A 23,149-nucleotide genomic window follows, 5' to 3' on the forward strand; every position below is an offset into this window, starting at 1 on the left:
AAGTAAAAAAGTAAACTACTACTACTACTACTACATCATCATAGAACCAAAGGCCGATGTTCCAGCCAGTTCACCACGGAGCTGGATATAAATATTAACCAAAAGAATATTTTTATGAAATGTGTTTGGAAAAAGAGAGAGAGAGGCTTGTACATTTAAAAGGCAAATATCAAGTATACCACACTCGTTCCTTCCTCTGTGTAGCAGAGTCAGGGCATCGTCCTCAGATACCAAGAATCAAACCCAGTAAGGGTAATCAAGATTTTTTAAAGGGCATAAGTCCAATAGACACTCCATGCTGCACCTTGTTGACATATAAAAGATCTCTGATAACATATTTGTTATTTATATGGCAAAATAAATTAAAACTCAGCAAAGAGTTCTGGTTTCTATGGTGCCATCATCATCATTGTATCCTTGTGAGCCAGGTAGTATTTTTTTTTAATGATTTGCCTCCATTTTGTTATATCTTCATATACTTCTTATCCGATAACAGTTTCCCAATTTTCTCCTCTAGTTTCTAGATCATCTTTAATCTGATCCAGCCACCTATTACTGGGATGTCCAATTGGTCTTTTCCTTTGAACATCCAAGTTTTGTCTTGGTGTTCGGATCTCCCTTATCCTCTTCATCTGACCAAACCACTTGTGTTGTGAAGTACTCAGTTTTTCTGCCCCATCTGCATCTCTTCTCTGGTATCCTAATTTAGTCTCTTCCAGTCTTCTGTATGACTGACTACAGAAACTTCATTTCACATGCTTGTAATTTGTTCAGTTCTCCTTTATTATTTATACAGCAAGTAGCGTAGCCAGGATCGGCCAATGGGGGAGTTATAGTTAGAAAATGCTGATAGAACATAATGTGTAGTGCGCACATGCATGACTTGACTATATAAGGACACTGATACAAGTGAATTATGTTTATATTCAGATTGCAGTACACTATAAAATCTTACACTAAGATACAAAACAAGAACAATATGATCAAGGTCAACAGTTTTACAGCAAATGGTATGTTCAGTTTACAATCTAAAATCCAATTTTTGAGGCTTCTTAGAAAATAGATTCAACAGATCTGTTTGTTTTACAATGATGTCTCTGAATACTTGTTTAGTTTACTGTCAGTTTCTGTTCATTTTAGTTTTGTAAAAATTCCATAGGGGAGGTTCTAACACCCCCCCCCCCCCAGTAACCCCCTCCTGGCTACGCTCCTGTACACAGCACTCCAGGCTGTGCCATATAGTCAGGAGGAATGTTTTAAACATGGTCTGTTTGGCTCCCAGAGGAACTCCTTTGTGCTACACTAGGTCCTGTACTTGGTGGAAGAACTTTGAATATTTCTTGCTCTACTCAGCATTTCTACTTTGATACATCACTCAATATTGTACTTACAAGGTAATTGAACGCACTGAAGACTTCCATATATTCAAACTTCTCTCCCTCTAGCATAAGTTTACAACGGGTAGGTGTCCTTTTCATCCTCATTACTATGGTCTTGTTCTTACTGTCAGTTGGTACTCTTTAAACTTCGAGTTCCATTCATCATCATCATCATCATCATTTCTGTACCTCTAGCTCTTTCTCAACCCACACAGCTACATCAGTAAAGACCAAAGCAATGCAATTGCCATTTCCTACCTCTTTGATTTCGTTTATAATCACATCTATAAGTGCAATAAAAATTAATGGAGAAAGTGAACTACCCTGTTGCACTTCTCTCTCTGTCTTGAACCAATCAGATCTTTCATTTCCCACTTTCTGATTAATGAGTTTGGGACCATCAGTTTTTCTTAGCAATCCGAGGTCTTCACACACACTGTCATAGGCTTCTTCCAAATCCAAGGAAACAATTACAAGATCTTTCCCCCTTTCCCACTACTTTTCCATTAACTATCTTAGTGTAAATCTAAGGTTTGTTGTTCCTCTGCTGCTTGTCAACCCATGCAGTTTCTCTCCAAAATGGTTTTCTAACAGTGATCTTAATCTTTTCTCAATATTTTGCAATATCTTATGACTATGACAAGAGGGTGAACCCTCTATACTAGTTCTTCTTCTTCTTCTTTTACGACCGCATAGGATCACTTTAGTCAGTCCATCGTTCAGGTCTCTTTGAAGGGATTGTTCGGGCTTTGCGGTCCTCCCAGTACTTCTTCAGACGCTCCGATCTTCGTGCCCTTTCCTCGGTTGAAAATGTGTGTGTTGTAGGTTTGTGTCGTGTAAGGGTAAAGCGGAGGTTTGTATTCTTGAGTTTTGTATTCAATTTTATCTTATTTGTGGTGTCTTCTGTCGTAAGGCCTATTTCCCTCAGATCCTCTCTTACTTCTCTGATCCATTTGCATCCTGTTGTGGTATTTTTTGAGATGAGATTGTGTTGTACTAGTTGTTTCAGAAGTCTTGAATCCAGCATCCTCATGATGTGTCCAAAGAATCCCAGTCTCCTCTTACGCATAGTATCTGTAATGGGTTCTAGCTCTTTGTACACGACTTTGTTAGGTATTATCCACCATTGTCCATCTTTCTGGTATTTTTTGTTGATGCAGGTTCTTCCAATCTTCCTTTCAATTTTCTGAAGTCTGTCAGTCTTTGATTGTTTATTCAGGTGAAAAAGTGTTTCTGCTGCATATGTAGCTTCTGGTTTTATAACTGTGTTGTAGTGTTTTATTTTTGCATTTATAATTGGAACACTTTCACCCATTTCCTTTTTTGAACATACATACATTACATACATTATCATTATAGACTGTTATGCCTTTCAGCGTTCAGTCTGCAAGCCTCTGAGAATATACTAAACGTCGCCACAATCCTGGATTTACAACTAGTGTTGCGGCCTCATTTAGTTCTATACCTCTTATCTTTAAATTGTTAGAAACCGAGTCTAACCATCGTCGTCTTGGTCTCCGTCTACTTCCCTTACCCTCCATAACAGAGTCCATTATTCTCCTAGGTAACCTATCCTCCTCCATTTGCCTCACATGACCCCACCACCGAAGCTGGTTTATGCGTACAGCTTCATCCATCGAGTTCATTCCTAAATTAGCCTTTATCTCCTCATTCCGAGTACCCTCCTGCCATTGTTCCCACCTGTTTGTACCAGGAATCATTCTCGCTACTTTCATGTCTGTTACTTCTAACTTATGAATAAGATATCCTGAGTCCACCCAGCTTTCGCTCCCGTAAAGCAAAGTTGGTCTGAAAACAGACCGATGTAACAACAGTTCCGTCTGGGAGCTGACTTCCTTCTTACAGAATACTGCTGATCGCAACTGCGAGCTCACTGCATTAGTTTTACTACAGCTTGATTCAATCTCGCATACTATATTACCATCCTGGGAGAACACACAACCTAAATACTTGAAATTATCGACCTGTTCTAGCTTTGTATCACCAATCTGACATTCGATTCTGTTGAATTTCTTACCTACTGACATCAATTTAGTCTTCGAGAGGCTAATTTTCATACCATACTCATTGCACCTATTTTCAAGTTCCAAGATATTACACTGCAGGCTTTCAGCACAATCTGCCAGTGTTGTTTTAAATACTTTCCACTCTTCATTAACACCAAATGTTTTATTTGTTTGTAACTCTGCAGTTATCAGCTTTTGGTAGATGTTCTTCTTTTCTGCTTCCTTTTTAATTTCTGTTACTTTAACTTAGGCATCCTTCTTGAGCAGGTTGTATTGGTCATTTTATCTTTCAAGTCAGCTATAAAGAGTGTCTGATCACTAGAGCCTGGATTATATGTAATATAAAAATGAGAAATATGTACATAAATATGTATCTAAAATTGACAAAATATGTAGTTAAATATGTAATAAATAAAAAATATGTAACTGAATATTTAAGTTTTATCTGATGTATTCTTGTACACAGAAAAGGAAACAAAACCAAAAAAAGTTAAAAGTGCAGATGTTATTCAACCTCTAATTTTCATTTGGAGGTGCAATTAATAACTAAATATTTTTCCAAATTTTCTGTGGTCATCAAATGCCTTCTGTCTCTTAGGATACTCTTATATAGGCACCGTGCAGATTGATCGAAATGCTACTACTAGCGCTACATAGTGGCCCGTTCTGAAACAAGAGGTGAGGCGTAGTGCGAGAGTCTCAATACCACTCAGTACATGTCTTGACATTCAAACAAGGTTGCGAGTTTAAAACGATTCAATTCGGGGATCTAAGTGAATCATCATGCAATAAAGGAAGAAGCCTTGTTGTCAGTGGCCACGAGAACGGCGTTGAAGAGTTAATTTCAAATGGTTTCGGATACATCACAGGAAAAATTACCCGACAAACGTCTGTCACTTTGCCGCCTTATATCGCGAAACTTGATTTAGTAAAGGTGTAGTTTGGTAACAATGTATAAACTTTATTTAGCAAGGATTACTTAATGCATGTTTGAGGAGTTGTACGCATTTTTATTTTGTGTTCAGGTTGACCAGAATCGTAATATCTCTTACCAGCGAATGTTCCTGTCCTGCCAGCGCCAGAGGAACTTGCACACACGTAGCTGCGGTGTGTATTGTATAAGTAATGAAAGTGTTGTCTCCAAAACAGACCGTCCGCAAGAATGGGGAAAACCACGCCCGAAAACAATGTCAACAGAAAAATATAGAAGAGGCAAACGCGTAGAAGAACTGTTCGGTAAAAAGACTTTGGAGACAGCTCTTCCCCCGTTCGAATTAACTGAGGATATTTTAAAACACATCCCTTGCAGTCTTCGTACAATGCTTCGAGCAGAAGCAAGTAGTGAAATCGAACAATCGTGCAGGGCCGTAGTCACCTCATTGATAGACAGGGTAGTGAATGATGTGGAGAGAGAAGAATGTGAGGAAATTGTGACACAGTTATTACATTTACAAGTCTCTAACGACTTGCGCTTGCCAGACAAATACACCTTTCGCACTACGAGTGACGAAATGCTTTTTACCAGCAAAGTACATGTTGATACAGATCATATAACTAAAATCTCCCTGGACACTATCTCAATCAGGAAGTCCTCGATGGTTTCAAGAAAGAAAGATAAGAATATCTGCTAGCACGAAAGCACATCGGATCAAAACTAGGTGATATAATTTTGATTCTTTAGCTCTCGCATTTGTAACTGAATCTCCAATTGGCGGGGGGGGTGCTTTGAACAATTTTTCTCACGGAAGTGAAATGGAAAGTGAAGCAATAGAATGCTATGGAAGTTCATTTGGTGTTCGTGTTCTCGATGTGGGTTCATAATCCACAAGGAGCAACCTTGGATTTGTGGATCTCCAGATGGCATAGTTCTCAAAGGAAATGTAGCTGGCAGAGTGTTAGAAGTTAAGTGTCCATCTTCCTGTAAAGATAAACCAATAGTAGATGAGTCAGGAAATGTGCGAGTACGTTATCTTTACTTTGACGAGCAAAAAACCATTCAGTTAAAGACAAGTCATATGTATTACATACAAATACAAATGCTGATGTACGTAAATGGCTTGGGAAAATGTGATATATACGTATATAGCAAAGCACAACAGTTGGCGATACCTATTTATCGAGGAATGTCTCACCAAAATGACAAAGTTCTATTTCAATAATTACTTGCCATCAATTAGCGGTATTCCTAATAGTAATTATTATTATTTATTTGTCAATTCTTGCTTGTTGAACGTCGAACAAATCAAAATTTAAACAAAGAATATATAAAACAAACTGATGGTAGAACAATTCTCAAACTATTTTTTAATTATTGGAGGTTGCAAATTCGTTAACACGCAACACGTATACACGATGTCATCCACGCGTGGAAAACGTTCTTTTGGCAATTTTTGTAATATATTGTATATTTTCATTCTTTAAATACACCTTTCTACGTGAATTCTAACACACTCAATATTGTAAGTACTCGCAACTTCCTCAGCGATTACGACACCACGGTCAGATAAGTTAGTTCTGATGCCAGGAAATTCTTTATCAGCCACGACCTCACCGCCAGGTTGAAAGAAAGTTAATAAACCCCTGTCGGTTGTTATGAATGAGTCTCTAGCTCTTCCACCGTAACATTTTAGATTTAAGGGCGATCATACCACTAGGCGTGATTGCAATTAAACTTATGAAGTGTAGCAACCCTTGTACTGAAAATAGAAATACTCTCTCATCTACTTGGGAGGCTGTTCAACCCTAAATTCCGTGCAGTCAATAATGTCTTGACAATTACCGTAATTTCTCTTAAATGCTGGAGGCATTATTTCTGAACACTTTCCTTACTAGGCCAGAATATGAAATGTTTCGTACGCAGTGTCAGTTGTATAATCACGGTGGTAAAAATACGTGAAATTTTTGTCCTATGAACACCGAATAGCACTCTCAAAGCAGAATAGGACAGTCCGGTTTTCATTTTCACTAGGAAAATCAATAATCTGGTTTCTTTATATAACTTCGAAACGTTACAGTTTGGTAATAACGCAAGCAGCAAGGCAATGACGTTGAAGTTCACACCTGTTAAATCACGCATTTGTGTATTGTCCCTTATGGAAATGTAGCCTTGGAAACCTGGACCCTTTATGTCTGCATGATCGTCTTCCGTTCCACACATTTGATCATGTTTCGTAATGTCCCCTCCCAGACCGAAATTAAGTGGAATACATGCTTGTGTATTTACGTCGTTTTCATTTATTGAACAACAAAACATGAAGTCTGAACAATGAAAATCGGATGCATCTGTTCGTTCGGATGAATCCTTGGTTATGTTACTTGGACAAACTGTACTTGAAAATTTTCCGTCTGATTCTTCCTTTTCTAATCGCTTGAGTTGTCTGTGAAAGCGCTGTAAGCTGGGTTCCGGCGACACATTCCTCTTCTTGTATTCATCGGGAAATATTGTCGGAACATAGGCTGGACTTAGTGGGTGTCCTGAACTTCTCTTTCCGATGAAATGTGCACTACATATTCTTGAGTAAGTCGTAGGTTGCCAAAGTAATCCATCAGTGCTAAAAATTAAAACCAAAATTAAATTAAATCGGATCAACTGAACTTGCAAACATGTGCAGTACGTAGGCTATGTAGGCCTACTTACTTCGTTCGGTTAACTGCTTGTATCCATCGCCTCCTTCGGTCCACTTCTATCGCTCGTTTTGGATAACAATAAAATTGTACTTCACTACCTGTATTTGCGTAAGTATTGGAACATCCGACAACACAACAATTGCGTTTGCTTGATCTCCTTTTCTCTGCCATTATCATCTGAGCGACTACACGCTCAGTCATAACAGAACAGCTACTGCGAGTCTGGAGTCTGCCTCACTTGTTGTTCTCCGCCCGACCGCTAGAGCGACATGCACGGTGCCTATACAGAGAAAAAGACCGTTCAACTTCACATGAGGTCACTGATGTGTATTTAAAATGAGGAATGACACTGGAAGATAAGTTCTCATTCTCAGGTAGTTCTTTGTAAGAAGAACTTGTTTCTTCAACGGAGCACTCTTTTTTTATTTCTCACATGAAGATTCGTTTTTAAGCGTTCTAATTGTGACTATGAAGCACCCAATATGTTTGTCACACACTCTGTGCATAGCACGATTGTTCCATCACTTGTAAAGGCTTCATCAATTGAAATACACTCTTAACTTTGACACTAGTTTGGATGCGACTGGTGCCATAGCGATTCACTAACTGTGACTCAGAATATAGTTCGAGCAAGGGTTTACTTGCACGTTTTTTTTTTTTTTTTTTTTGCCAAGTGTTCAACCCAGCCGCAGAGCAACTTTCACTTTGTGTCTTTCTCCGTAGTAGCAGGAGTGACATGTCATTGTCCACCCTCCACACTGTACCGTTACTTCATCAACATAGCTAAGCGATGCGATTCTTTGAGAGAATCCTTCACTTTAAATTATTACATTATTTTTAGATGGTAGAAATGTACAGGCTTTTTAAACTATTTTCAAGTGTTTTAAATCAATGTACAATTAGTGAAAAAAGAATTGTGTTTTCTTTAAAATGCCAATATACTTTAAAATATGCAATATTTATCAAAATATTTATTATGCAATGAAATATGTAAAAATATTGTAACTTTAAACTCCTGGAATAATGGTCGTTTTAGTGTGATTTGCCGATATTTTAGCTTTTCTTGTAGCTACATATATGGGAACAGAATATGTAATTACATATAATCCGGGCTCTACCAATCACTGTCCAAGGATTCAGATGGTTAAGACTTTTTTGTCTCTTATCCTCCACTGTGTTTATTAATCACACAATCAGCTGATTTGCTTCTTCCATCCCAGTCTTACTTGTGTTCTTATAGCTGTCCCTTTCTGTAAAGAAAATGTTCTTTATGGGAAGGTTGTTTCTTACACATAAGTCTAATAGATACACTCCTAAGTCTACTCCAACCTGAGCATTTAAATCTTCTATAACCAAGATGATGTTTTCCTAGATTTGGTCTTCCAACCCTTGGAGGACTTCTTTCTCAACATTGCTGCATCCTTGCTATGGGGCACACACTTGTGCAACTGTGAGGCTAGTTTTCCTGGTAGTTACTCTGGCTTTAATAATTTTCTCACTGATGTAGGCAGCATCTGTAATGGCACTGATGTCCCTATACAGCACCAGACCCATTCCATTTTTTGCCTCATTCTTGTTAACAATAATATTATTGATTTTATGTGCCAATAACTACTTTTATGGTTTTCATAGACAGCAAGGACCTGGAATTGTGTTCCACAGGAGTTCTTTTACATGCCAGTAAATCTGCTAACATAAGGCTGACATATTTGAGCACCTTCAAATACCACCAGAGTTAGCCAGGACTGAACCTATCAAATTGGGCTCAGAAGGCCAGCAATCTACCATCTGAGCTACTCAGCCTGCCCCCATTCTTCTCTATATGCCAATAATACTTGTAACCTTTTTTTTTTTTTTTTTTTTTTTAAGTAACCATTTTCCATTTTGTTCACACCAAGTACATATATTTCTCTCCAACATATCCACTATCTCTTCAATCTTTCCAGTCAGTGTTATGACATTCAAGCGTTCCCACTCAATCCTTTCTGGTGCTCAAGTCCAGTCCTTGTATGTTTTTCACATTTTGTGTTCCTTCTCATGTTCCCAGGATGAGCTTCCGATTTTACCAAAGGGTCATCATTTGTTCCAGGGGCACAAAAAGAGGGTCTACATTTGGTTTAACTTTTGATCTGAGGCTAGTTCTAGTTTTTTTTTTTTTTTTTCCCAAAGCAATAAATTAGTACTCAAACCGCTAACTTACCAGGCCTAAGATACATGAGAATTTTATTGTATATGATATATATTAAATTATTATATAATTTTTCAGATGACTGCAAACTGGGCATCCAGCAATACTATTGAAACATGTACCACAGATACGCTGTGAAGTGGACATAACCTCCATACAGAAACTCAAGAGCAGAGTTAATGCTGAATATTAGATTATAGTAACCAAAAGTTACCATGCAAAATTAAGATATAATTTCACAAATTAAAATACTCACTGTAAAAAAAATACTAAATGAAAATAAATGTCTTGTTCACAAATACACATAGCAACCAGCCCTAATCCTTTACAACACCATAATATTAACATTTTCTACAAAATTTTTACAGAATTCAGAACACCAATATGTGTGTAAATCATAGACAACTATAAGTTTCAGAATCATCATCATCATCATCATCTGCAGTTTCCAGCTGTTGGCCGGGTCTGCTTAAGTTTCAGAATATCAGCAACGAATGTGTATCAATCCAATAAAACTTCAGTTATAATGGTAAATGCAACTTCTTTTTTACAAGTTGCTTTACATTACACCAACACAGACATAGGTCTTACAGCAACAAAGGGAAGGAAGTGGCCATAGCCTTAATTAAAATAAAGCTCCAGCATTTGCCTGGTTTGAAAATGGGAAACCAAGGAAAACCATCTTTGTGGTAAATAAAAGTTATAGTTCTCTTCATATAGTTATGTGGGTATCTACGGCCCACGACAGTTGGAGTCTGATGTTCAGAGCTAGTAGCTCACTAGGATTACTTGATATGAGAACTGGAACAGATCCAAAGGAAAGTAGCACGATTTGTACTGGGCAATTTCTGATAAATGAGTAGTGTTACAAAAATATTGCAAGCTTCGGGCTGGGAAGTCGTGGATGTGGGGAGACGAGCTGTTCGACTAAGCGGTATGTTTATTTAAAGATAAAAATTTCATAGTTCCGTATTGAAATTATTATATGGTGAAGGCCTTCTTTTCCATTTGTATATGAGATCTCTATATACCCCATGATATGTAGCTATCTGGTAGAATTTGGTCCAAATCTCTTGATGTTGATCAAAGCCTGGCACCCTCTCTGTGATGGATGGCATTTCAGAACACATCGAGAGTGCAAACTGTCTCCATTTATGTGACTACTGCTTGTACAAATCAAAGTTGACTGCTACATTTTTCTCTGCTGTATAAACAGGCTGTTGTAATGATCAAAGCCAATCAGTACATAGACGATCTATACCAACATGAACGGGCAGTTGATGCATATTTAGAACTGAGGCTATAAGCCCTCCTCATGTGATAATATAAATAGTTATATTTGTACATACTGCCGTACAATAAATAATTAAATCAAATAAATATGTAAATAGATGATAATGAAATAAATAACAAGCAAAATGGTCAATGGGGAAAGGATGTATGGAAGATAGACCTACAGAGGGACGGACGATATAGCCACAGACACTAAATGAAGAGCCCATTTGGACAGCTGTACTTTACAGGCATGAGTGTGGTACTCTGCCCCCACCACTCTTCCTCTCCCCCCCCCCCCCCCCCCGCCCCTCCCTCTCTCTCTTTCTCATTTCCTTACACTGATAAGGAAACCTTCCCTTCTACTTTTTCAATGTAAATGTCTTCTAACAACCAGTACAAGGTGTAATGTAACAATCCAAAAACAATTAGCAATCACCTATACATTGACCAAAAAAAGTCTCAAAAATATTGCTATTCCAGATATGATTAATTCATCCCAGTGAAGAGGGAGGAAATGCAGTTCATCTGAACATATTAGAAAATGTACTATACAATTCCGTTGGTGGTCTGTACAGCGCTGTTCTTAGGGGGTAGTGTAGCCAGATTCCCCCGTTTGCTGGAGGGGTGGAAATACAGATAGTAGAGCACCATGAACCCTATGCCAAGACCAAAAGGCACAATACAGCTGACCAGAAGAGGATAGAAGTACCATTTCGCACGCAATGTTGGACTTGCAGCTGTAGCCCACACGACTGCTGCACTTATGTTTTCGGCAACACACAAGAGGTAGTATACGATGTATTTGTTGCGCGTTCGACCATCCTCCGGAGTGATATATGTGAAGATGTAGACCAAACCCAGGATCGAGCACATCAGGAATTGGCCTAGTCGTCCACTGCACATTGGGTCATGTGAATCCGTGCAGATCACAAGATCTGTCGTCACTATCAGCCAAACTGTCATCACTAGCCAGTGGATTCCAGAAGCAGCTGTTGTGGGAAGAGGAAACAGAGATGCAGCTACACTGATGGAAAGGATGCGGGACACTGCAAGAACAATGTGAAGGTATTAAAGTATAATATTAGCAAAGAAAATATTTAAAAACTATTAAAATAATGGCATAATTAATACAGCTTGTCTAAATATAAACATTCATTTAATACAAATTTTCAGTATGGTATGCTCCATTCATCACAAATTCTGTTGGTGAGAACACAGATTGATAGGAACAGTCTTTGAACATATTTAGGACAGCAAAGCAAAGCTATCAGAAAACACATCAACAGAAGAACATAAGGAGTTGTTTTGGCCATCAGTCCATAGACTGGTTTGATGCAGCGTCCATGTCACCCTATTCTGTGTTAATCTTTTCAATTCTACATAGCTACAACATCCTAAATCTACTCTAATCTGTTTGACACATTCATGTCTTGGTCTACCCCTACTGTTCTAACTGCCTACACTTTCCTCAAAAACTAACTGAACAGCTCCTGGGTATCTTAAGATGTGTCTTACCATTCTCACTCTTCTTTTTGTCAAATTTATCCAAATTGTTCTCCTCTCATCAAATTGATTCAGTATCTCTTCATTTGAGATTCGATCTAGCCATCTCACTTTCAGCATTCTTCTGCAACATCACATTTCAAAAGCTTCTATTCTCTTTCTTTCTGAGATAGTTATTGTCCATGTTTCACTTCCATACAATGCCACGCTCCAGACAAAAGTCTTCAAAAACATATTTTTAATTCCTATATCAGTGTTTGAAATAAGAAAATTTCTGTTCAAAAAAGACCTTCCTTGCTTGTGCTAGTCTGCATTTTATGTCCATCTTCTGTCATCGTCAGTTACTCTACTACCCAAGTAACAATATTAATTTAGTTCCTTAAAGACTTCATTTCCTAATCTAATATTTCTCGCAACACCTGCATTCATTCAACTGCATTCCACTACTTTTGTTTTAGATTTATTTATTTTCATCTTGTACTGTCTTCTTCTCTAAGAATGTGCCCATACCATTCAGCAATTTCTCCACATCTTCCACAGGCCGAGATAAAATAACAATATCATTGGCAGATTTCAACTATTAAAAAACTATTGGATTGTGATTCACTTTCAAAATTTATCTTTGATTTTTACCATTCATTCTATATAAACATTGAAAAGAAGAGGGGACAAACTGCAACCTTCCATCACTCCTGTATGGATTGCTGCTATAAATACATTAAAAACTAATAAATACTGGAAAGGAATAAACCAGTGACAAATCAAGTTATATATAGAAAGTTAGAAACATGAACAACAACATATAAAAGGATAAACACAATGGCAGTCAGCACTGGAAGAGGAAGCAACAGAAGAGGAGATGAAGATGTGGAGATTGTCCTTGTCCCTTTGTGTCTTCATGTTAGTCCTGGTCTTTTCTATTGCTCCCTCTTCCAAAACTCATCTCTCATTGTGTTAATCCTGTGTGTTCCTAATCTTCTCCATATATGTAATCTGAAACATGTTTGTTTCCATTACTTACAAGTGCAATACAAACCTGCCTGGTGGCCATGATCATTAAGGTGTCAAGTTCATAAATGGTCTGACACCACAGTTAGCCAGTTCAAGTCCTGTTGTTCAAAAAATATTTCACATCAGAATTTTGATCAGCAGGATAGGAGAAGTGGTGGTATACACACTAGATTGTATGCCAAAAGTTTGGATTTAATTCCAAAACCTCTCCGCAGTGTTCATATGGAGTAAGGGCATATGACACTGTTAGTGGCAATTTGTCCATCAGATGGAGATGTTAAGCCTTGAGCAGACGCCTTGGTGCTGTTCGACAGGAGTAGGCAATGTGCCGGCTTTGGGTGTCGCCCTCTCCCTTCCTACTATCATATATCACATCATTCATTTCATCTCATTAACTCTTCTGATGAGATTGACATTAGGAAGGGCATCCAGTTGTAAAAACTCGCTACGAAGATTCATCTAACTTCCTACCAGACCCCGTAGAGAAACGGGACAAGGGTTGGACATACAGGTGCAGTAGTAATATAACTATTCTTAAACCATTCTAAAATTTTTCATTATAATTACTACTGTAGGTAACACTTGTTTTATTATGCCAATTACTGCCATTGCTACTCCATTATTACTGTCACTTTCTTATCCATTCTCATCCCACAGTACATCCTCCTCTTTGCCATTCCATGCATTTGACATGCAACATTTCCTGAATCTCTTCATGACAGATTCTGGTTTCTATTTATTTAGCATAGGCATACAAAGCATACAGAGAAACTCAAACTGAAAAAAAGATACAAAATGTTTAACAAAGGAATAGGAGATAATTCAGTGGGCTGAGGCACAGTATCCCTTACAGCTGACAATCAGTTCTTCTCTTTTGCCTGCATAAGACCAGACAGGACATTCAAATGCGGTACGGCTGATGGTTTCGTTGCCATTTTTTACAGTCACAGTCAGCAGACTGATTTAAGCTCCACTTCATTGCCGATGCAGCACAACATCCATGATTGGTTCGCACCCTATTATGCTCTGAGCCCAAAGATGATGGGGTAGGCTAAATCGCAAGGGCCTAGTGTTCTGCTCTTTGACAGCGTACCATTGTGGAGGTACCTTGGAGAACCATTCTTCATTTTGGCTTCTTTTGCAGACTGAATGAAACCTCCTTGATGTTAATCTAGAATGTAATATCTTCTGGTCCAGCAGACCAGTATAAACTGGTAACAGACAAAGAGCATCTTCCGACTCATGAAGAAAGGCTATATATCCTGCCTGAGATGTGAGAGAGTAATATCACAGTGTGGTAACCAGCAGAAAGGAGTGAATTTAATGGTCCCTGATATCAGCCCCATCCACTAAAATTCTTAGCATGGCAGCCGTTGAGCCAAGCTGATGCACAGTATTCAGCGATGGAGCACATTACTGTAAGCCAAGTGTAGCCATTCAGACTTGCTATTTTATAATTTAGTGGCTTCTTTGTCATAACTGGTTGAATTATTTAATGTTTATTGTGTGTATGGGAATTTAAATTGGAGTTTGTTAATAAATGTGAACTTTTTAATGCAAAATTGTATGTGGTTTTAATTAATGCACATGCTTATGCTCCTCATGTGGTAGCCACTATCGTACACACGATAATGTTGCATGTTCCAGATTTAGCTGCTGTTCTAGAAAGCTTTTGACAGAATGTCAGCAAACCTATTCTGGTGATATTTTGCACCATGAAGCATGGATCCCCCTCACACAGAGAGCTGACTGATATCTTATTAGGGTCATATTCATAGTGTTAACACATTGGAGACCAAGCCCGAGTGTGTATCGGGGTGGGATAACAGCACAGACTGACCGCGCCCGAGGCTAACTCGGGCCCGCGTATTTGTTATATTGTCAACACAGCCAGGACGAGAATCGGGCGGGAACTATACATACCACTTTAAAGAACTTTTATAACAGCTATACCGTGCTTTTGTGTCCTCTGTTGTTGTTTTCTCTAACTTATAGCAGCTTATTTTTTCTCAAAGTGTTTAGACTGTATTTTGTTTCTGCTATCATGATTGGATCATTGAATAAAAGTGGAATTGTAGAGATTTTAGAAAGATTTTTGTTGACAGTGGTTCAGAAGAGGTAGATGATTCAGATCTAGACCCTGATTTCAAACTTCAGGTTAGTGATGAAGGTATTTATAACCTATTCTCTCATATTCACCCAGGTGTAATTTTGCACTTCGTAGTTTATTTAGCTAATATTTCATGATTTTCATATGACTGGAGATTCATTTACAACGAAGTGATGCAAGCGATGATAATTCAAAGGTAGGGACTGATTCACGTACGCCAGGTACTTTTGATGATTTGGATGCACGTGCAAAGCCTGTGCTGATAAAGGAAAAGCGGAAAATGGGAAAGTAATTTGAAAAGAGACATGCTGGTGATATTCAATGCGTTCTGTAGCACTTCATGTCCCTGAATGCTTCAAACTATTCCAAGCTCATTATGTGTAAGACTTTGTTGTCAGACTTGTTTTTCTGTTGTTGCAAAAGGCATACCATTGGAAAAAGTGTAATGTGAAAAGTATTCAATAGATCTTAAAGCAACTTTATAAATCTGTAGAATAGACACTTTTAATTTTTTGATGATATATACCTGTTACAATTGAAACCTACCTACAATTTTCTACAATTTTTTTAAAAAAACTTTCAAAATATGGCGGTCTGCCTGCCCATATGCCACCTTAAGACACTGTCTCGAATGTGTTAAGTGTGCGTTCATCTTTCATAGTCGTCTTCTAATGCCAGCATGCCTCTAACACTCCCTTAAAGATTACCGTAGCTTAAGTGAGCTCTCAAGTTCCCCTAGCATGCACCCAGCACAAGATTGCATGGGCAGCTTGTTTCCAGCAAGGTGTAATGCTCACCTGCCTTTTTAAAATTAATGTTTTGTGATTACTGTGAGCTTGTTTTAGATGATGATGATGATGATTATTATTATTATTATTATTATTATTATTATTATTATTATTATTATTATCATCATCATCATCATCAGTTTTCCACTCCAGTTGCCCGGGTGTGGTTTACGAGCACTCTCCACTTCTGTCTGTCCATGTACCACTCTTCTCTCAAGACGACATTCCAGCTGACTCCTCTTGTTCCTATGTCCTCTTTCACTTGGTCCAGCCATCTCTTCCTAGGTCTTCCTACCGGTCGTTTTCCGGCCACGACTGTGTGTAGCCATTGTTTTGCTGTCCTTCCATCGTCCAATCGTTTGACATGGCCAAACCATTTCAAACAGGCCCTTGTCACTTTTTCATTCAGGGATGGGTACACGCCAGCTTCCTCCCTTATTCTTCCATTCCTTACCCTGTCCCCTTTTGTCTTCTGTACCATAGTACGTAGAACTTCATTTCTGCGGCTTGCAGTTTGCTATCCACTTATTGGGTTGTTGTGCAGGTTTCTAGGCCATATGTTAGTACGAGGGTGAAGTATGATTGGAATAGAATCTGCTTTGATCTTAAGGGAACTTGTTCGTTCCAGAGGAGGTTCCGAACTTGATGGTAAAACTGAGCTGATTTTTTAATGAGGTTGTTAATCTCATGCTGTATTCTGTTATCACTTGAAATGATGCACCCAAGATATTTATATTGATCTACTGTTTTCAGCTGTGTACCTTCCAGCATTATTTTTCCTTTCTTCTTCTGCTTGTTGACAGACATAGTAACAGTTTTCGATTTATTTATTGTTAATCCATGTGCTTTCAAATGTTCATTCCAGGTTCAGTCTCTCTTGGACTTCCTTCTCTGTATTTCCCCAAATTACTACATCATCTGCAAATGCAAATGCATTGATGTCCATATTGTTCTTCTGCTTAATTTCTTTCATGACTTCATCCATGACAGTGATAAAAAGTAAGGGTGAAAGGGTACTGCCTTGTTGCACTCCTTTAGTAGTTTGGAACCAATCAGAATTACCGTTTCCTATCTGTACGCAACTGCAGCAGTCTTCGTAAAGCATTTTAACTTTCTGGATAAAACCTTTGGGTACATTTTTCTTTCTTAAGCATTCCCATATAGTCTTCCTTGGAACACTATCAAATGCTTTTTCGAGATCCAAAAACACTAGTGTTAAGTCTTTGCCCTTCTTCCAATGCTTTTCTAACAGTATTCTAAGTGCAAATATGAGATCGGTAGTTGATCGGTGTTCTCTGAATCCATATTGTTCTTCCTGTAGTTGTGGTTCTATTATTTTCCTTAGCCTTTTTTCAAAAAAGGCTAATAATAATAATAATTACAAATTAACAAAGAAGTCGTAGCAAGTGGCTATGGAGAGTATTTTTCCATGCATGGCACTACCAATATTTAATGTTAACTTGAATCTGATGCCTCATAGGAAATCAGCTGATTGAGAAATATGTTAACAATAGAAAGGGTAAATAAAAGCTGATTGTAATTAAATATGGTAAATGTATAATTGCTATAGTAAGAAAGCAAAAGAGCTGCATTACTTCAACACAACTATTGTAATGTTGTCTCTACAGTACCTTGAGGAAATTTACTGGCCAGTGAGAGCTGCACAGATCTTCTAATCTTACTTGTTTGATCCATTTCCTCTCTTATAAAAGATTTTTTTTTTTACCGAGCTCGATAGCTGCAGTCGCTTAAGTGCGGCCAGTATCCAGTAATCGGGAGATAGTGGGTTCGAGCCCCACTGTCGGCAGCCCTGAAGATGGTTTTCCGTGGTTTCCCCTTTTCTCACCAGGCAAATGCCGGGGCTGTACCTTAATTAAGGCCACGGCCGCTTCCTTCCAATTCCTAGGCCTTTCCTATATCCCATCGTCGCCATAAGACATATCTGTGTCGGTGCGACGTAAAGCAAATAGCAAAAAAAAAAAAAAAAAAAAAAAAAATTATGTAGTTAGACAGCTACTTAGTGTTATCTTACACGGAAAATTATCTATCCTTCATCAGATATTAATTACAGATTTCTATAAATAGGTTTGCTAGAGCATTCAAACGCAGCATTTTAGACTTAAATGCTAGTTACAATATATATCATAATAAAATATTGATCATAACTTTCTAGAGCATTGTAAAATCTGTCATTTGTTATTCTGGCTATTGACAAAATATCAGCCATTCTGTTTGTATTTTGAGTATCTACAGGATAACAAATTTTAGTCAGATTAGTATATTCCAAGTATTGGTAGGCTATATTATGCTCCCTAATACATTATCTACCAAAAAGTAATTGGGCATCCATGATGGTTAGTAATTTAGTACGTCAGGGGCCTATTCCACAAAAGTATGGTCTTGTACATTACAAGTTACTAGTGTGGGTTCTTGTAATGTATGGAGTTGTACATTTCTGTTCCACAAAAGATTGAAAGTCTCTTGTATATTACCAGTGAATTGTTACAAGTTTTACATGTGATGACATATCAATAAACATACTACGTCATAGCATGAATCAGCTGTTTATCTTCGTATTCCATTCTTCGAATTACTGTAGGTTATGCTTGCCTCATTTATCGTAATATCGTATTTTGAGGTAAGTTATGCAGCAAAGATTCAAAGAACTCTAATATTTCTGTGAATTTCTTAATGCTACGATGCTATTTTCAGTTTATTTCTTGATGAAAGGAAATTCCTCCATTATTATCACCCATTCTGTTCTTCTGCGATCCTCGCATATGTCCCACGATAGTTTGACATACCTTGGTCTGTCATTAGGAATCAGATGCTGCTAATAACGATGTTCAGCCACCAAACTTAATTGTTACGATATTGCAAACTCTGCATGAATTGTTAAAATGGTGTCAAGAGAAACGAAGTTATTCATTTTGAAGGAAATAGAAAGAAGGAAAGATATTCTTTTCGTTGCATTCAGCGAGAGTCTAAAAAAAAATAAGGAAAATAAATGGTTGGATGGAAATATTTGACTTGGGAAAAGATCATGGAGCTTTTGAGGGGAAAAGTTGGACGTATGTAAGAGGTCTTACTTGGAACCTGTTTGTTCAGTATTTTCAGGCCAGTGAATAATTTGAAGAAATTTTATATCATTTATTGTAGATACCACAGAATATATTGACCTACAGACCGAAGATTTTGCCATCCCATGCATATCTGCAACACCATGGTACTGCCATGTAGTGTTGTTAGTAACTGTTAGAGATTTATTTCTGTTCGTAGGATGTTTTAACCTACGCCCAATATCTATCAAAAGTTCTCCCGCTTGTATTATGCTTATCCTAAAATGCTCGTTGTATTCAAATACAGTGTTAAACTGGAAGTTTATTATTTTCCTATACAGACTGTAGTTTTCATTTTCATCACCATCACTGCTAGACCACATATTACAACTGTAGAAAATTCTTTTGTGGAACAGAAACTCTGGTATTTGTACTAGTTACTAGAGAATTTACTTGTAATGTACAAGACCATACTTTTGTGGAATAGGCCCCTGGTGAATTGTGTAGCCAACATAGACTTCAGAACGTACGAGAGCCAGATGACTAGTGGGCTCCCTACCAGCGCAATTACAGTGAAATTAAACGGGCACAAATCAACAGTAGCATTCAAACTGTGTAAGTGAAAGGTGGAAGGGCATTGTTTAATGGTGCACATTCCGGGCGACGTAAAATTTCAGCCGACAGAAATCACAGAACCCTGAAACGTGAAGTTGTAAAAAATAGGACAGAACCGATGGCTACTATCTGACAGGAGCTTCATGCAGCACAGGAGTATTTATTCCCATTTATGCTTCAGCACATGCGAGAACCAGTTGAATGTTTCTGCCGGAGCGTATAGTACCAACCAGGAAATTTGGTGGTGGAGTGATGATGTGGAGCTGTTTCTTGTAATTAAATGTGGGACCACAGGTGTTTGTCTGTGACAGCATGAACACATTGTAACATTCTGGATGATAAAATGCTCTCAACATAGAGATGTTGACAACGTTTGCTGACTGAACTGGCCTGCCTAGAGTCCTGACATCAATCCAACAGACCACCTTTGAAATGAATTGGAGCACCAGCGAGGTCTTGGGAGGAGCAGACAAAATCCACTCTCCAACTCTCGGAATGACGCAAGACGAACAGCGACGAACCCCAGTGAGTATCCTGAACACACAATTGTCAAAAGCATACCAGATAGGGAGGCTGCTGATATAGCTGCAAGAGGAGGCATTATGATATTCTACCAGGGTGACAACCATTACCAAACATTGTGGACAGGTGCCCAATTACTTTCTGATAGTGTATCAGGTAGGGACCCTCTTCGGAGGCAACCCTACCCATGGAGTGGTGCCCCTGCCTACTTGAGTCCCTAAGCACACTGACCCACTGTGTAATATATGGGAAGGGTCCCAGCCCTGGACTCGGCGATGAATACGAGTACAATCTACAGAGGTCACTGGCTCCAGGCAGATGAGGCTCTTCAGGAGGGTCGATGGTCCCTTGATGGAGGTAATACCACAAAACTCCATCTAGCAGCGTCTGGGGGAACTGTGAAACGCGGGAAAACAGCGACGAACATTGCAACCATAAATGTCTTTACCTTTAACGGCACGACAGAAGCACTAATAGAATACATGGAAAAGAAGGACATTGCACTGTTGGGATTGAGTGAAACCAAATGGAAAGGAAAAGGACAGAAGAGATTGAGGAAGGGGTTTCAGGTGTTTGGGAGTGGAGGTGCAAGCAGGAATAATGGAGTAGGTTTTATTGTGAGGAAAGTCCTGGTACAGTATATAGAGAAGGTCTATCAGGTAAATGTCAGAATCATCAAAATCAGACTTGGCTTGGAGAGTGGAGTGCAAAATTTTAACCAAGTACCTCAGACAGGTAATATCTAAGATAATTAGGAGTTCTTGAAGGAACCGGAAAGGTGCATTGAAGATAAAGAAGTGATGGTAATGGGAGACATGAATGCCCACGAAGGAACAGACAGGCAGAAGAAATAATGGGTCCCTTCAGTTATGGAAATAAAAATGCAGACAGAGAGCTACTACTAGATTTCTGTGAGAGGAATGGATTAATAGTAGGCAATATATGGTTCACCAAAAAATAACTAGATATGGATGGGGACAAAGGAGAACAAAAACAATGATTGATCTGATTTTTGTCGAGAGAGACAACTGAGCAGACAATTGGAAGATGCGACAGCAATGCCAAGAAGATTTTGGAGGAGACCATAAAATTGTAGTAGCTGAATTGTGTATGTTGGGTATTCAGCCTGAAGAGTGGTTTGATCCTCCACAGCACCACTAACAGCTGTCAGAGATAGCCTTTTTCTTCTTCTTCTTAGCGTGCCTGTCCGCCTCGGACGTTGGCGATCAACATGGCTATTCGGGCTTTATCCATTGAAATTCGGAACAGTTCTGCAGATGTTTTGTTGAACCAGGTTTTAAGGTTGTCGAGCCAGGAAATTCTTCTTCGCCCAGGAGATCTTTTTCCTTCTATTTTCCCTTGCAGGATAAGTTGAAGCAGCTCATACCTTTTCTGATTCCTCATGACGTGTCAAATATTGTAGTTTACAGCACTTGATGGTGTTGATCAGCTCTGGTCTCTTGTTAGCTCGGCGTAGAACCTCAATGTTTGTAATCTTCTGAGTCCATGATATTCTCAAAATTCTTCTGTATAGCCAGAGTTCAAATGCTTCCAGTCTAGCAGTGGTGGCTTTTGTAAGCGTCCATGTTTCCACACCGTAAAAGAGAACTGAAAACACATAGCACCTAAGGAGCCACATTTTGGTATCCATGGTAAGGTCGTGATTTTTGAAGGTTGAGCTCATTGAATTAAAAACACTTCTCGCTTTTCCAATGCGACACTTTATCTCTTGCGAATTGTCCCATGCTTCGTTAATGATGGTACCCAGGTACGAATACTGTGAAACTCTCTCTATACTTGCTCCATTGAGGAACAGATTCACGCCTCGGATGTTCTTCTTACTGATGATCATCAATTTTGTTTTATTAGTGTTGATGTCCAGACCATATCTCTTGCTTGTTTCAGAAATTTTGTTCATGAACTTCTGTAGCCCTTCCATCGTATCTGCAAAAACAATTGTGTCATCTGCGTAGCGCAAATTGTTGAGTTTGACACCATTCACTGAAATTCCTTCCTCCACATCAAATAGGGCTTCTTTGAATACATGCTCAGAATACAGGTTGAAGAGTATCGGTGATATTATACATCCTTGCCTGACCCCTCGGCGTATTCTCACTTGCTCACATTGGTCTTGATCTATTTTCATGACTGCAGATTGGTTCCAGTATAAATTTGCTATTATTCTTAGATCTTTCCCATCAATTCCTGTTTTCTTGAGTACGTCTAACAGGTGTTCATGAATCACGCGATCAAACGCCTTTTGATAATCAATGAGGCATGCAAATACATTACAGTTGATATCCCTACATTTTTGGAACAGTACCTGTACACTAAATATTGCTTCTCTAGTGCCAACTGCCTTCAAAAACCCAAACTGGTTGGACACTATCTGTTCTTCACAAATACTGTATATCCGCTTGTGTATCACTTTAAGAAATAATTTTAGCAGATGGCTCATTAAACTGATGGTACGGTAGTCCCCACATTCTTTGGCATTTGATTTCTTAGGTAAAGCAATAAATTCTGATTTTAACCATTCTGAAGGGATTTTACCTGATGAGTAAATGTCGTTGAATATTTTTGTGATCATTTTTATTTTTTCCTCACTGAGCAGTTTGAGAAATTCTGCTTGTATGCCATCTGGCCCAGCTGCTTTCCCTTCCTTCATTTGTTGTATTCCCGCTTCCACTTCACTTACTAGGATATCTGGTCCTGTTGTATCTGATATCTGTGGTTCCTCTCTCCTCATGTAATCTTGGAATAACTGTTCCAGATATTTCTCCCATTTTCTCTTTTTCTTCCTTGTCGATTATGAGGTTACCACTACTATCTACAAGCTTTGCACAGTTTGATTTGCGATATTTTTTTGTTGCCTCTCTGACCTTCCGGTGAACATTAAAATCATCATGTCTACTCTGATAAAACTCTATTTCTGCACATAATTCAGTTTTCTCTTTCTCTTTGGCTTCTCTAATTTTCCATCTGATTGTGTTTTGAACCGCTCTGTATTCCATCAAATTACCTCTTCTCTTCCTTCGTTCTTCC

General features: G+C 38.5%; 1 protein-coding gene across 1 annotated transcript in view; it reads right to left on the reverse strand.

Annotated features, from left to right (window-relative positions):
* Nucleotides 1-10,818: 10,818 nt before the first annotated feature.
* LOC136875724 (XK-related protein 6) overlaps nucleotides 10,819-23,149 on the reverse strand; it is a 66,650-nt gene continuing 54,319 nt past the window's right edge. Inside the window, exon 5 of the mRNA XM_067149296.2 lies at nucleotides 10,819-11,542. Coding sequence (XP_067005397.1) covers nucleotides 11,043-11,542 — 500 coding nt within the window. The 3' untranslated portion in view covers nucleotides 10,819-11,042. The remainder of the gene's footprint in view (nucleotides 11,543-23,149) is intronic.

The sequence above is a fragment of the Anabrus simplex genome, chromosome 6 (assembly GCF_040414725.1).
Source record: "Anabrus simplex isolate iqAnaSimp1 chromosome 6, ASM4041472v1, whole genome shotgun sequence".
Lineage (NCBI taxonomy): Eukaryota > Metazoa > Arthropoda > Insecta > Orthoptera > Tettigoniidae > Anabrus > Anabrus simplex.